Here is a 14,564-nt window from a genome sequence, read left to right as displayed (position 1 = left end):
TTCCTACCACATCCAACCAGATTCATTTTCTCTTTTCGCCTGAATATCAATGTCAACATCTAAAAAAAATCTACATCCCCAAAAATATTATGTGGCCATGTCGGCATGTGGTATTTTTTATTTTTGAAATCAGAATTTAATAAATATTATAAAATGAACATTTTTTTCTAATACTATTTTGACGTTGTAAATGGTTTTACGCGATATTCAACGCCCATATTAATTTATATTCATGTCATTGTTATTAATTTAATGGGTCTTTGTTTCATATTCCCTGACAAAATAAATTTGAAATGTTGCAGAAGTGGTAATTTCATCAACGGTCCAACAATTATTCCTTGCGTGAAACTTTTATTCGATCCGTCGGGCTGGGTGTATTGCGAACATTACATTTATGTCGCCACCTATTATTTACTGGACGCCAGGCACTACTCCTTTCTTGTCGTGTAAGAAAAATGATTATCAATGGAGTTGGATACCGATTTTTTAACTAACGCATGCAGATCCGAGAAAAATTAATGAAAATAATGAATGACTCGAACAAATGAAAACATCGTAGTTCCAAGTGCGAGGATACCTTAGTGATTTTTTGAAATTTACTGGCACTTTCGTGAGTAACGCCGATTATATTGGTGCCAACAAAGTTTCGATATTTAGTATATATTTAATCATTACAAATAACATTCCTAGCATGGTGCATTCCAACTGTATTTTTATGAAAGTGGATCACTATTACTGTTTGAAGAACTTGTTTAAAATTTTTGCGTATATATATATATATATATATATATATATATATATATATATATATATATATATATATATATATATATATATATATTGGAGAACCCAGTTCCATTACATGTTGAGATATGGATATTATGCCTGGCTTTTCAATACTTGAGGTATCTTTTGCATTGCAACATCTCATCCCGTTCGGTCACTCCTGCCAAATTGATTGGTGCTCCTTGTGATTCGCTCCACTCAAGAAATTCCTTCCTTGTCTCTCCCTCAATGCAGAGAGGGTGGTGACCCGTGACAAGAGCCGCTTCGACCGGAGGTGCAAGGGCGGCGGATTCGGAGGGCTTTCTTCCGCTGCAGAGACCGAGAGGCCCTCAAGGACAGGTGGGAGACGGTCCAGGACATCTGCGGCAGCGACTGTGGTGACACCACCCCCTGCGCCAGCGGCACCGTCTCCAACAGCAATAACACCACCGGCAGCGGCGCCACCACCGACAACACCACCGGAGGCGCCATCGGCAACACCGCCGACGGAAGCATCGCCCGCCACCGGGAGCAGTCCGACGAGAGAGTCTCCCTCTACGTCGGAAGCGGGGGAGCGAAAGAGGCCAACGCAATCGGCAAGGGAGTCCTCTTGGAGAAGGGGCGCGAAAGGCCAGGCCAGGGAGGAGGGAGCGGAGGCAAGCAAGGGTTCGGCGGAAGGCGGTGCGGGGACGAAGGAGATCGGACCCGAAAGAGGCGTAGGCGCCAAGGGCAAGTCCAACGAGGTGTTGACGAAGGCACAACGGGAAGAGACGAGTGCGGAAAAGGATGCGGAAGGGCTCAAAGGGGGGAGGGAAGGTCAGGGGAACGATTCGGGCGTGACGGACCGTGAAAGTGTCTCGAGATCGTGCAGGGAAGAGGATGCCCGCGATGTGGAGGTGTCGTCTCCGCCGGTGGTAAAGGAGGAGAAGGAGCAGGCAGGTGCGGCCAAAGAGGAGGCGAAGAAAACAAAAGAGGAAGGGAAGAAGACCGGTGGTGGTTGTAGTGTGGCCGTAAAGGAGGAGAAGTGCAGTGTTGTGGTGAAGGAGGAGACGGCCGTGAAAGTAGAAGAACGGAAGGAAGAGGTATTGGTGGTGGTGGAGGAGGAGGAGGAGGTTGTTGTGGAGAAGGAGGTGGTGGTTGTGTCGAAAGCGGTGTCGGAACCGAAGGTGGTGCGCGCCAAGGAGGAGCGTCCGGTGAGTGTCACCCACGCGTCGGAGGGTAAGGTGGGCGGAGGAGGGGGGCGGGGTCGGAGGGGTCGAGGGGCGGAGGATGAGGCCCATCCCTCTCCCGCACCCAGGATGGAGGGAGAGTCGTTCTCAACCCACCCTATTCACCGTCACCCCCTCACCCATCCCGGTGATCCCGAGCATCAACAGCATCACCCCCATCACCACGCCCACCAGCAACATCACCACCACCAAATACCCCCAGCGGCCCTTCCCTCCGCCGCCCCCCCACACGGATACCTCCCGCACCATCAGCTACCCGTGCCTCCCACCCTTCGTTTGCCCCCCGCGTCGTCCTCCGCAGACCTCATCCTCCACGCCCCTCCGCCATCCTCCGCGCACCCACGTGGCTGCTGCTGCTGCTCCTCCGACTCGGGCGTGAGCTCCGCATCGTCTTCCTCCTCCTCGTCCTCCTCTTCTCGGTGTTACTCCTCCGGCAGCGGCGATGAGCGCTGTTCCTCAGGTTCGAGGGCCAGTAGTGCGCTGAGCGCGGAGGAGCGCAGCGGAAGCGCCCACGAGGAACCTCCACCTCCTACAGCGGTACCCGTCTCCGCCCCCAACCCTTCGGTGTCCGCGGCGTCCAGGACAGGAACCCCGCCGTATCCGCCGTCTCCCGCGAGTGCGCCCTCACCCTCGTCCCGATTCCTCCCGTACCATTCAGACGGGAAGGCGACCTCAAACCCCCAGCCCCCCCCGCACTCCTCCGCGGAGTCGATCCGCGTGTGGAGGGACCCGGCTTTGGTGGCCGCTCAGAGGGTGCGTCACATCCAGAGCGTCCAGCATCAGACTCTCATGTCCCACCCACCGTCCTCCTCGCCCTCCGCCTCCTCGACGTCCTCCGTGGTGTTCTCGGCCGGGCCGGCGGTGGTCGGCGGGGCCGCCGCACCCCCCAGCGCCCCGGGGGCCGCCGCCGCACCCCTTCCCGCCTCCGCCCCCTCCTCGGCACCCTCCTCGTCGGCGTCCTCGGTGCCGTCGTCCACCTCAATCGCGGCGTCGCACGCGGCGGCGGCTGCGGCTGCTGCGGCGGCCGCGGCCGCCCTCTCGCTGCACCAGACGGCGGCACCCCACCACCCGCACGCGCACCATTACCCCCCGCCTCCCCCGCTCCTCGGCTCCCACCACCCACACGCCCTTCACCACGGTGCGCTCGCCCTGGCCGCGGCCGCTGCCCCGCCGCTCTACTCGCAGATCCCGGAGATGCTGTGGAAGCCGAGGTACGCCCCCCTGCCCCCGGGGCCGGGCGCCCATCTACTCCCCCCGGGCCACCCCGCCGAGGACTTGCTGGAAAGGGAGAGGATGTTCGCGCAGGACAGAAATGAGAGGCTGCTGCGGTGAGTGGGGTCACTTTTCCCATTCATTTATCGACATTCCTTGGAAGCAGCATTTCTTATGAGTTGCTAGAGGTGACTGAAAGTGACATTAATTATCACCACATCACAATTTCAAATCGGATGACATCATGATTTATATTTATAAGTAATAAGATCAATCATGAGACACCGCTAGGGTGTCCCCCCAGTGGATGAATACACACTAGTTTAATTTTTACCCGAACATTACACTAACGTGGTCGGACTATCATTATGATCCCCTATCGTTAATGGAAAAAATGGTATGTTAAATCTTTCTATTCTACTCTTAATCTCTCTAATTTTATTAACACGATCTCTCCTACCGTAGTACGATGGGGGTAATGCTACATTTTCAAAATCACTGCTAAAGAGACCTACTTCCAATTTATGCAAGACTTTCAATCTGTAATTCCATTTAGATGTTCCCAATGCAGTAGGTGTTCGGGTGGAAATTGCTCTTTTTCCAAAAATTCAACACTTCACACTTTTTTAAGTTGAATTCTAACCGCCAAGTGTCGCACCAGCGTTGTATAGCATTAAGGTCATCTGATAAACCTGCTGTGCTCTCAGGATCACGGATATCACGATAAACCATTGATTGCATCGTCGGCAAATGAACTTATATTACGAGTGAGTACGGAGTCATTGTAGTTAACGCATGGTAGGAATAAAGCAGGTAAAAGGGAGATTACACTTCCTTTGGGCACACCTGAAGTACCTTCTACTGCATTTGAGCTAACTCTATCTATCACTACTCTTTGAACCCGACCATTCAAAAAGTCTTTAATCTAACCCCAGGTATTTTAATCTATGCCATATGCTTGTAGCTTTGCAAGTAGTTTATAATGAGGTATTTGGTCGAAGGCTTTCTTAAAATCTAGAACAATTGCGTCCACTAGAACATAGCTCTCTCCAGAAATAAGAATGTCATGAACAAAAAGCTCAAGTTGTATTTCGCAGGATCTACCTTTTCGGAAACAGTGCTGCTTTTTCATTAATAACTTCTGATTATCGAGGTGTATAACGATCGTCCTAGCAAGTATATGTTCCATAACCTTGCATGAAATGGATGTGAGGGAAATAGCTCTGTAATTACTCGGTTCCTCCTTGTCTCCGTTTTTAAAAATTGGTTTTACGTTAGCCGTTTTCCATTCTCTGGGAACCTTGTGGTCTACCAGCGACTTATTAAATATTATTTTTTCAAACGGCGTAATTTCCGAAGCTAAATCCAAAAATATATATTTGGGTATTTCATTGGGCCTGGAGGAATTATTAGGTTTAATATTTTTCTGCAAGCGTTCAATTCCATTATAAGAGATTTCAATTTTTGGCATCGGTTGACCGGCACGATTTGGTAAGCTATCGGGGGTATTCTGTGAGATATTAATGAAGACGCTTTCAAAGAAGGAATGAAATGAGATAGCCTCTTCCAAACTGCTGGTTACTCTTTCCCCTTCAGCATTTTTGAATGAATTGACAGTTTGCTTATTTCCCTGAACTTATGACAATGTATGACCAAATAATTTTGGATTCTCTTTCAAATTTTCCGCTAACCTCTTCCTTTTTAATTCTCCTAAATTGTCCGAAATTCATTCTTGGAAATCGCCCTCAATATCTTGTATAAGTGATCTCATTCTTTGTTCGCTGGAGAATTCATCCGTAATACTTTTTAACTTGGCGTGACACAGCCTTTGACGTCGCAGTACCTTTCTAACATCCGCGTTGTACCATCTAGGTTCCGTGCTATCTTTTATAAATTTACTGGGAATGAACTTGTTGACTTCTGAGCGCGTGATTTCAAGGAGGTGATTAGTATCTTCATGAAAACTAGCAAATTGATAAGGCCATTGTGTTCACTAATTCCTTTTATAGTTACCTATAGTAAAGACTTTTGCAGGAATAATGATTGAAGTAGGTTGGAGGCTTCTGAAATGGATAAGGTGAAAATGAGCGAAAGGAAAACAAATGAGGAAATGCTAGGTGTGGTGGGCGAGGAGAGGGGTTTTTTGGGATAAATCCTGATGAGGCAGGAAAAATGAATGATGGGCGTATTGATCGGCTGTGGGATGTTGAAGACTGTAGTAGACAGGAGAATGTTTAGCAACCGAGGAAAGGGCAGGATCAAAATGGGGATGTTTATTTATTTATCGACTTCATTGGGCGAAGTTGAGACTTATTGTCTCTTCTTCCACCTAACCCTTACATTACAGACATTACATTAAATACAATCACATACGACCAATGTGGATGTTGGACGGGATGAAGGGAGAACGCCAGAACACAGAGATGAATAGGGACCTGATGTAGAGTAGTTTTGCTGGGTTGTGTTTTCTTAGGAGTCACAAAATATTTACTTGGTAGTTGTGTCCATCCAAAACCTGCCTAAACCGGTAGATAACTTAATGAATAAAATTTAAAAAATCATTTTCCAAACCATTCGGTTCCAATGATATTATCAAGGCCGTATTGGTTAGTTACTTATCATTCATCACATGATATCATTCATGCTATCGTATTATTATATACTTTTTGTATCCTTTTATGATGGCGAGGAATACTACGAGAATAAACGGCCAGTATGTTGTTTATGTTTAATGAAATGGTAATAGATTCCGAGAGAGGTTCTTTTCTCTCATACTTCGGATTCGTGTTAATAAGGTTGAACTTTCCCCTTTCCCGCTATCAATTAAATAAATTCCTGGTTCACTGATCTAATTCACGGTTTTGCTGACATTGTGCATTTCCTTGAAGATAGTTATTTTAAAAAATGGGTAATATTCACAATAATTCTGTGAATGAAAAGAAAATTTTAGACATATTTCATCTTCACGAGTAAGTTGAGTAGTAAACATACTTCTCTACAAAATTCTTAATAATATATCATCAAATGAAAAGGTGGCCTTGCTATGGAATAAACTTAAGTTGAGCCAACGCCCACACAAGTATCCAAAAATTGAATCAAAGCTAATTTCATTGGAACCGTCCCTTGAACTGCCTTTCTTATGAATACAATTTGGGGAATTACTGCCCTGCATAAGCCACCATATGATACAATAAATGATTCCCTTAAGCAGTGCTTCAGTTAAGCGACAAATGGATGAAATGGCTGAAAATGTGGAAGATGTACGTATTTTGCAGCATCTTGAGAACAACAGAATTTTTGCAATACAGTTGGACGAATCAACTTTGCCAGGTAATGAATCTGTGCTTCTAGCTTACGTACGCTTTATTAAATATGAAGATCTATCTGAAGCGTTGTTGTTTGCAATGTAATTAGAAATTGACACCACGAAAGGGGAGTCAATATTTTGTATCGTAGAGCAATTCTTCAGGGACCAAAAAATTCCACTTTCTAACATACTTGCTGTTACGACAGACGGAACTCCGTCGATGACTAGTCGTCACCGTGGTTGTATTGTAAACTCGAGAAAATATGTACCAAATGTTTTAGCTATTCAATGTGCTATTCACCGACAACATCTAGTGGCTAAAATGCTGAGTAATCGCCTTCACAAGTCTTTAAGCATTGTAATTGCAGCGGTTAACAAAATCAAAGATCATGCTCGTAATGATCGACTCTTTCGAAAGTTGTGTGATGAGAACGACGAAGATATCAAACGTTTGTGGGTACACACGGAAGTTCGTCGGCTATCAAAAGCAATTGTATAAAGCGCTTCAATTATCTTTTTGGCACTGTCGTGCAGTATTTTGAAGAGAAAGATGCTTTTCTCAGCGACAATATTAAAGAGATTAGAAGTGACGTTGCATTTTTGTCTGAACTATTTGCTAAGTTCAATGAAATGAATTTACAATGGCAGGAAATGATACCTACCTATAAAGGAAAAATCTGCGATGACTGTGCTTATTTCCAAGTTGTTTTTATTTAAACGCAACATAGGTCGCCGCGAGCTTCATCAATTTCCTTCCCTGCTTAAGCTATAAGAGCAAGCTGGTATAAGTGATGATGATTTGAGAGGCTTTTGTGACCTTTTAGCCACCTAGCGTATAAATTTGACGCAGCGATTTGAGGATCATCTTTTGTAGGAAATTCCAGACTGGGTGATAAATCCGTTTGATGAGGAAGTTGGGAGTATTAGAGGAAGAAATAATTGGACTACAAAATGACGTTGAATTGAAACCAAAAATTAAGATAAATTATCAAGAATTTTGGTTACAGAAGGTTTCCGATCGTTACCCTGCATTTTGGGTGGTGGTTAAAAAACTCCTTTTGCATTTCCGACTTCATATTTGGTGGAATGTGGTTTTAGTGCAGTCATTCAGCTTATTTCCAAGCAGAGAAACAGACTTTGGATTTGTGAACGCGGTGATTTAAGACTCCTGCTAAGTGACATTAAACCGTACGTTGGGAAACTGGTATCAGGTCATCAAGCCCATCCATCCCATTAAAATTTTACTTGATGGAAATATGTTATTGAATATCCTTCAATGACTTTCTCCCAAGAAAAATTGTTATCAATTCAAAAATTGGAAATTATCATATTATATAATTGCTTAATTAAAGGAATAAAATGATATAAACTTATAAAAAAAGCTTTCATAAAATTATTTGTTTTGATAATTTATTTTTATGTAAAAATTATTTTCTCATCTAAGTTCCTTTCATTGTGTATTAAGTCTTTTTCGTGGATGTGATATGAAAACTGTATATCTTTTTTCAGTATTCCTTATTTGGTTATTTTCTTTTATGATTTTGATTATTATTTTGAAGCTATCGATTGAGTGGCGTGGAGTATATATAGGTTTATGGATCCAAGGGGGCCGTGGCTCGAAAAAGTTTCAGAAACACTAATCTAGATTCCGTGTTTTTTTTTAATTTACGTGGAATGAACCTGTTGGCTGCCTCTCATGATGCTAAGGGAGTGATTCCACTATTATCAGTATTTCGGTGTTAACAATATTTCTTTAAATTTGCAAATAGACTCTATCGCGCATTTTAATCCATTATAGCCCCCTTCTTTAAACCAGTTAATTTTTCTTTTGGGTTTCTCACTCCGTACCACGTGAAGGAAAGTAGGAAATTGGAAAGAAGAATTATCATTTTCATGAGTCAAGCTCTCCGCCGGACTAGTCCCAGAAGATCAGTGTGCTAGAATGTGAAACATACTGTGGACGAAAGTGAAATTTGAGCCCCCTACCGAAGGTATTAATTCATGAAAACAGGTTCCCTGACGCCACATGAGATCCATAGTTGTAAATTGGGCGTCTAACGTATAAGGCGGGTGTGAATATTTGTCAGGCCTGGCCCAGTCTCTCGTCTAGAGTGGGATAGTTTCGTGCTGTAATTGAGGTTCTTCCAATTCTAGCCAATTTCTCTTTCTGTCCAATCAATTTCTGGAGAAGATTCTATGTTAAGATTTTGGGATTGCATTCGAAATGGTGGGCAGTGTGTGTTCCTGCCTTACCCGAAACTATGTGACTTGCAAATAATTAATTTACCGCCGCATTTTTTTCATTTGTTTGTCCAATATAGTCTGTGGTGTTTTTTGACTACACAGATAATTTATTTAATTTGCCCGGGTCCGGAAATAGTACTTCTTGGCCTTTTACATCGGACTATGAATAGTGATAACGATGGATCCGATTACGGACACCCAAGTCCTAGGTGGAGAAAACCCACACCAGGCTGTACATCTACATCTACATAATACCCCGCAAGCCGCCGCAGGGCGTGTGGCGGGGGGTGTTAGGTCACCAACCGTAAAAAGGAAAAATACCACATGCAAAAAAAACAACACGGAAAATTACACCCACAGCAGCGCACACACTCATGCAAAAATCCCTTCATCCAATACTCATGCAAACACATATACCGCAAAACAACTAAAAAACTGCACCCCATGATGCAGCACGAAAGCCATCCTACAACACGGAAGCCAGGACACAACAAGCAAGAAATTGAAACACCACATGAAAATGCACCACGAAACACTCTACCCCCAAAGAGTCTGTAAAAGGCAGGGAATGCGACCCAACGTTGCAGGTAGCAGGAATTTGCCCCCGCGGAGAGGGACGAGGGATTGAAAGGGAAACTTAAAAACAGATGAACAGAACACGAATGAGGTCATTCGGAAAGAATGGGCTATTATAACAAAACAGATAAGGTTAGTGGAGGAGCATGCATTTGAATAGAACTAATCATTTTTTAGACGCTGAGGGTGGCAAGTGGAATTTTTGCTATCTATAACCCTGCAGTTGCTATCCCGTATTGTCCGTGGGAAGAAGGAGTCCTTGAGTCGGCTAGTTCTGGCATCTATTTCCCGAATTTTATATTCATGATCCAAGCGACCAATGTTATGTAGGAGTACGAATAATTTGCGAGACCTCGGTGCTGAAACATGCGGATCTAAATTTATTTAATAATTTCAGTCTTGCATTGAATCGTCTCTCAGCCAATGATTCCCACCCCAAATCCATGAGCATTTCGGTGACGCTTTGCGTTTTATCGTAGGAATTTTTTACAAAACGGGCTGCCCGGCGTTGAACCTTCTCAATTTCCCGAATGAGACCTTTTTCACTCGGATCCCACACGCTGCATGCGTATTCTAAATGAGGCCTTACAAGAGCGTGGTAACAACGTTCCTTGACCTTCGAGTCACTTTTGCCGACAATGCGTCTAATGAATCCCAATTTTTTATATGCTTGACCGCAGACTTTACGTATGTGAGTCCCCCAAGTTAAGTCTTTTGTGAATGTGACACCTAGGTATTTCACCGTATCAACTACTGCTAGGTCACCTCCAGCTAATTTGTAAGCAAATCCCGTTGATCTTTTAAAGAAATTTACCACTGAACATTTATTATAATTTAGAGTCAATCCCCAGTTAGAACACCATTTAGTAATGCAATCTAAATCCTGCTCTAGAATAAAACGATCCTCATCCCCAGATATCTCCCGATAGATCACCGTGTCATCCGCGAACATCCTAATTTTACTTTTCACTTCGCGGTTCAAATCGTTAACAAAAATCAAGAAAAGCAACGGCCCGATCACACTTCCCTGAGGTACCCCCGACGTGACTCGAACGCTGTCGGAACTAGCGCCGTCAAGGACTACCCTCTGTTCCCGCTCCGAAAGAAAATCTTTAACCCAACTTATGGCGCCCTTGTTTATACCCGCGACCTTTAATTTATGAATGAGTTTACCGTGTGGGACCTTATCAAATGCCTTTTGAAAATCTAAGAATATGGCATCCACTTGCCTACCTCTCTCACCCGATAAAAGTAAATCATGTGTAAATAATCCTAATTGGGTCTCGCAGGAGCGGGTTTTCCTGAATCCGTGTTGATTGTCACTTAAAAAGTTAATATTGTCAAGGTGTCTCATTATTGAACTGACAATTATGTGCTCTAAGATTTTGCAACAGATAGAAGTGAGAGATATAGGTCTGTAATTACTGGGATCCTCCCTGTCACCACCTTAAAAATAGGCGTTATTTGCGCGGTTTTCCAAATCTTAGGTACTTTGCACTCTGTGAGGGATTTGTTAAATATAAATTCAAGGTACGGGGAAATGTTTGGAGCTAAATGTTTTATCACCCTAGCTGGTATATTTTCGGGACCCGGGGATTTGTTGGGTTTAATCTCATTAAGCAATTTTAGAATTCCTTGTTGGTCCACTGTTATTTTTTCCATGGGTGGAGTATGTATTGTTTCTTGGAGATATGCGGTGGCAACATCATTCGAGAAAACGCTTTGTAAGAATGAATTTAGGATGTTAGCTTTACCCTCGCGGTCTGTATGAATTATATTGCTACAATCCCTTAAGCAAGCCACAGTTTGTTTACTCCCATTTACTTCCCTAACATATGACCAGAAAGCTTCATGTCAATCCTGTAATCGAACCCGCGACCCTCGGGTAGGCAGACGAGGACGTTACCCCACCGCCAACGGGGCCGGCAAAGATTTACAGATAAGGATAATTATTGTTTGCTTCGTCTATCCCATTTCGTTAAAGAAGGGATTTAAATTATAAGATCAGCACCCCTCCGCTCATGAAAATTTATCAAAAAAACATCGATCCAAAGATTAATAAAATTTTTATCAAGAACTTCTTTATTGTATATATTTTTATTTTTTAGTACCCTGCAAGCCACCGCTAGGGTGTGTGGCAGTGGGTGGATGCACACCAGACTAACCTTGACCTGACGATGATTTAGTTACATTGAAACCGGTCGCATTAATAAATTTTATTTTGTGGAAAATATTGCCAATTTTTAATTAACTTTGACCCGTTATTATTATCCCTACCGCGTTCGGAGTTTTTCTGACCTCTTATCGTTCTTGTAAAAAATTACATCTTTAATCTATCTGTTCTTAACCGAATCTATCGAATTTAATGGCATGATCAGGAGTACGATGGGGGTGATAATACATTTTTAACGTCACTGTCAAAGAGACGTCTCCCTAATTTATGCAAGAGCTTCAATCCGTAATTTCGCCTGCGCTCCGTCAGTGAATCCCAATCTAGCTGCCTTAAGATGCGCTGCTAAGTTTATCATGATAACGTTTTACAAATCTAGCTCCTCTACTCTGCACGCGATCCAAGTCGGCAATTATCCAACTTCGTAAGAATCCCATATTCTTGCAGCATATTCTAAATGAGGTCGAACCAACGACAGATAATAATGTAATTCTCGTTAACCTTTTCATCGCATTTACCTGGTACTCCTTTAATTTTGTAAACGCACTGGCAGATAATTGATTCTGAGTTAAACCTGATTAATAACGGAACATCTAAGAAATGGATGCTGGAAGATTATTTCGATATCCTTTTTTCGGAATATTTATGATAATTATCTTTTGCTTTATTGTGATACAAATGTATGGATTACGTGGTACTAAAATAACATATCTAATGTATCTAGTTCTTCGTTTTTTCTGCTTCCCGGCAAGCTGTGTATTGGGAAAAAAACGTTCCTCTGAACAATTATGACGGATGAGAGCGTTCCTTTCTGCGGTTTCATTTCCCGGAATGAAAGTCGTTCGTATCTTTAGGTTATTAGTAACCTTGAGGACCACAAGTTCTCTTTCTAAGCAGGAGATTTCGTAGTTCCTCTTGATATCAGCGTGCTAACTTGGGGCAAGTGTGAACGTGTTGCATTTTACGTCCGTTCTTGATGTGAAGTAATGAAAAATCAATTCATTCGAAAAGAAGTGACAAGCTTCTGAGAAAACCTCATAGTGTGCAGCTCTTTTTTTTTAAAGTTGAAATCAAGGTCTTCCGGTGAGCTTTTTTTACACGCTACGCCGCCTGCAAGGAAATAAACCGAAAAAAACGATTACGGGACAACAAGCGCGGGAGTTCTGTGCAACTCAGTCCTCTCCGCACTCACAAAGGATCCCCATGTTTCAGGAGGAGACTTGGCAACAGTGCGTCCACTCCTCGTGCACGTCTCCACCCGTTCCCTAGCTCACCGCTGTTAAGTTTCGTCCCCCCACCCTCCCGCGTCCCTCTTCCTCCTTTATAGCCTGCCCTCTTTCCACTGACGACCTCCCCCACTCCATCGCTTTCCTTTCCGTGCCCCGAACCCCACCCGCCCTCACTCCTCTCTTTCTGCCCTGACGTCCCCGTCTCGCCGGGCAGGCAGTTGGGGTTTGAGCCCATCATATCTTTCTTCCCCAGGCTTCTTTTCCGAACAAGCCTAGCAGCAGCGCTCTCGTAGCGGTGGCGAGTGTAACAAACGTCGGGGGAAGAACGGCGGTTGTGATGCGCAAGTTTGTAAGGGATTTTTTTAAGGGGGGCTAGGAAGGGAAGTCTGCCATGCGAGGTGGATTCAGGGGAGGGGGAGTTACCCCGGGGGGGGACTGGTTGGGAGAGGGGAGAATGGGCCGAACAGCAGACCGTTCGGGCGGGGAGTGTCGCCATCTTGAATAACGATCCATTTGTCGACGTGTGCGGATTCAGCTTGCGCTTTCCCTTCCCCCCTTTGAACCTCCCCTCCATTCCACGCAAGCCAAGTACGAGAGGAACCCCCCACACTCCTATTTTCCTCTTGTTTTCCCCCCCTTGCCACCTAGAAACGTCCATGGCTCGGATGTGGGGCCTTTAGTTTTACGAGGCGACTTTTCATACGTGGGTGGAATAATAGTGCGGGTGCCGGCTGCAAGGGGGAGAGCGGGGTTATCGTGTGCCCTCGTCGTGTAGTCTGTGAAAGAAGGGGGATGGGGAAATAAGGGGAAGTTGGTTTAGCCGGTATAGGTGGGTCAAGAGTGGGGACGAGAGGGAGGGCATTCGAGGAAGAGGGATGAAAGGGCGTTATTATTTCTTTCTATCCGAAACCGGTGTGCGGTTCGGTCGAAGAATTCCCGACGGACGCATCGGAGGGAGAGTGTTTTTATCTTCAGTTTTCGATTTTTCGAAAAGGCTTGATAAGACCTATTAGGTGGCCCGTGTTGTTTTTACTAGGACCATGTCACGGTTTTGCCCTCGGGGCGGAGGGAGAGAGTGGATGCTGTGACCTTTGGAATTATAAAAAGGCTGTGCGTGTCTACATTTGATTCCCCCTTGAGCTTGGAGTTCCTTAGCAAGAGGACAGTGTTGAAAAGTGCGTGCGTTCTTGTGCTCGCGACCTTGGATATAACGATAAAGCAAGCTGTGGCTTGAAGTGCGACTGTTGTGCTTCTGCTTTGTCGGTTGTGCTGGTTGTTTTGCAGATCATACTGCTTTATTGGGAATAATTGTTGTCGCCAAGGAACATGCTGGTACAAAAGGAAGTATGGTGAGCATGGTGGTTTTCTTTGCATGTGGGCATTTCTGATTGAGTTTCCATTTTAAAGTTGACTTAATGAGAAGTATATGGCGTTCCCGATATGTTTCATAACAAGGTGTACGTGATACGGTTGGCTTAAATCATTTGCACCTCGATATACATGTTGACATTGATGAATAATCACTGTGGGAGTGATTAGAGGTTTATCTGCTAGGCATACACATTTATGATAAGGTATCGTGAGGTCTTCCAAATCTCATGAGTTTGCAGCTGTCCTGAAATCGTCTTCGCTGGATGGATATAGCTTCGCGAAGCACGTTTTTTGTCCTCATGAGTTCATCGTTTGCCATTCATTGAGGTAATTCATCTCCAAAAACTTTTCGCACTGCTCATGTAATTTCTCTTTAATGCATTGGCCTATGAGGACAATGATGAAGTGGTGAGCGAAGCCGTCTTTATAAACTGTTTAGTACAACCGTAATAGTGTGTCTA

At 44.3% G+C, this 14,564-nt stretch overlaps 1 protein-coding gene across 1 annotated transcript in view; it reads left to right on the top strand.

Annotated features, from left to right (window-relative positions):
* The window catches only part of Kdm3 (Lysine demethylase 3), a 515,476-nt gene that overhangs the window by 480,268 nt on the left and 20,644 nt on the right, over positions 1–14,564 (top strand). The window contains exon 9 of the mRNA XM_071592514.1: positions 1,021–3,322. Coding sequence (XP_071448615.1) covers positions 1,021–3,322 — 2,302 coding nt within the window. The remainder of the gene's footprint in view (positions 1–1,020; positions 3,323–14,564) is intronic.

The sequence above is a fragment of the Hetaerina americana genome, unplaced genomic scaffold, assembly GCF_022747635.1.
Source record: "Hetaerina americana unplaced genomic scaffold, ioHetAmer1.1.p SCAF_5, whole genome shotgun sequence".
NCBI lineage: Eukaryota > Metazoa > Arthropoda > Insecta > Odonata > Calopterygidae > Hetaerina > Hetaerina americana.
The sequence above is the reverse complement of the archived record's forward strand: the minus strand, read 5'-3'. Positions and strand labels throughout refer to the sequence as shown.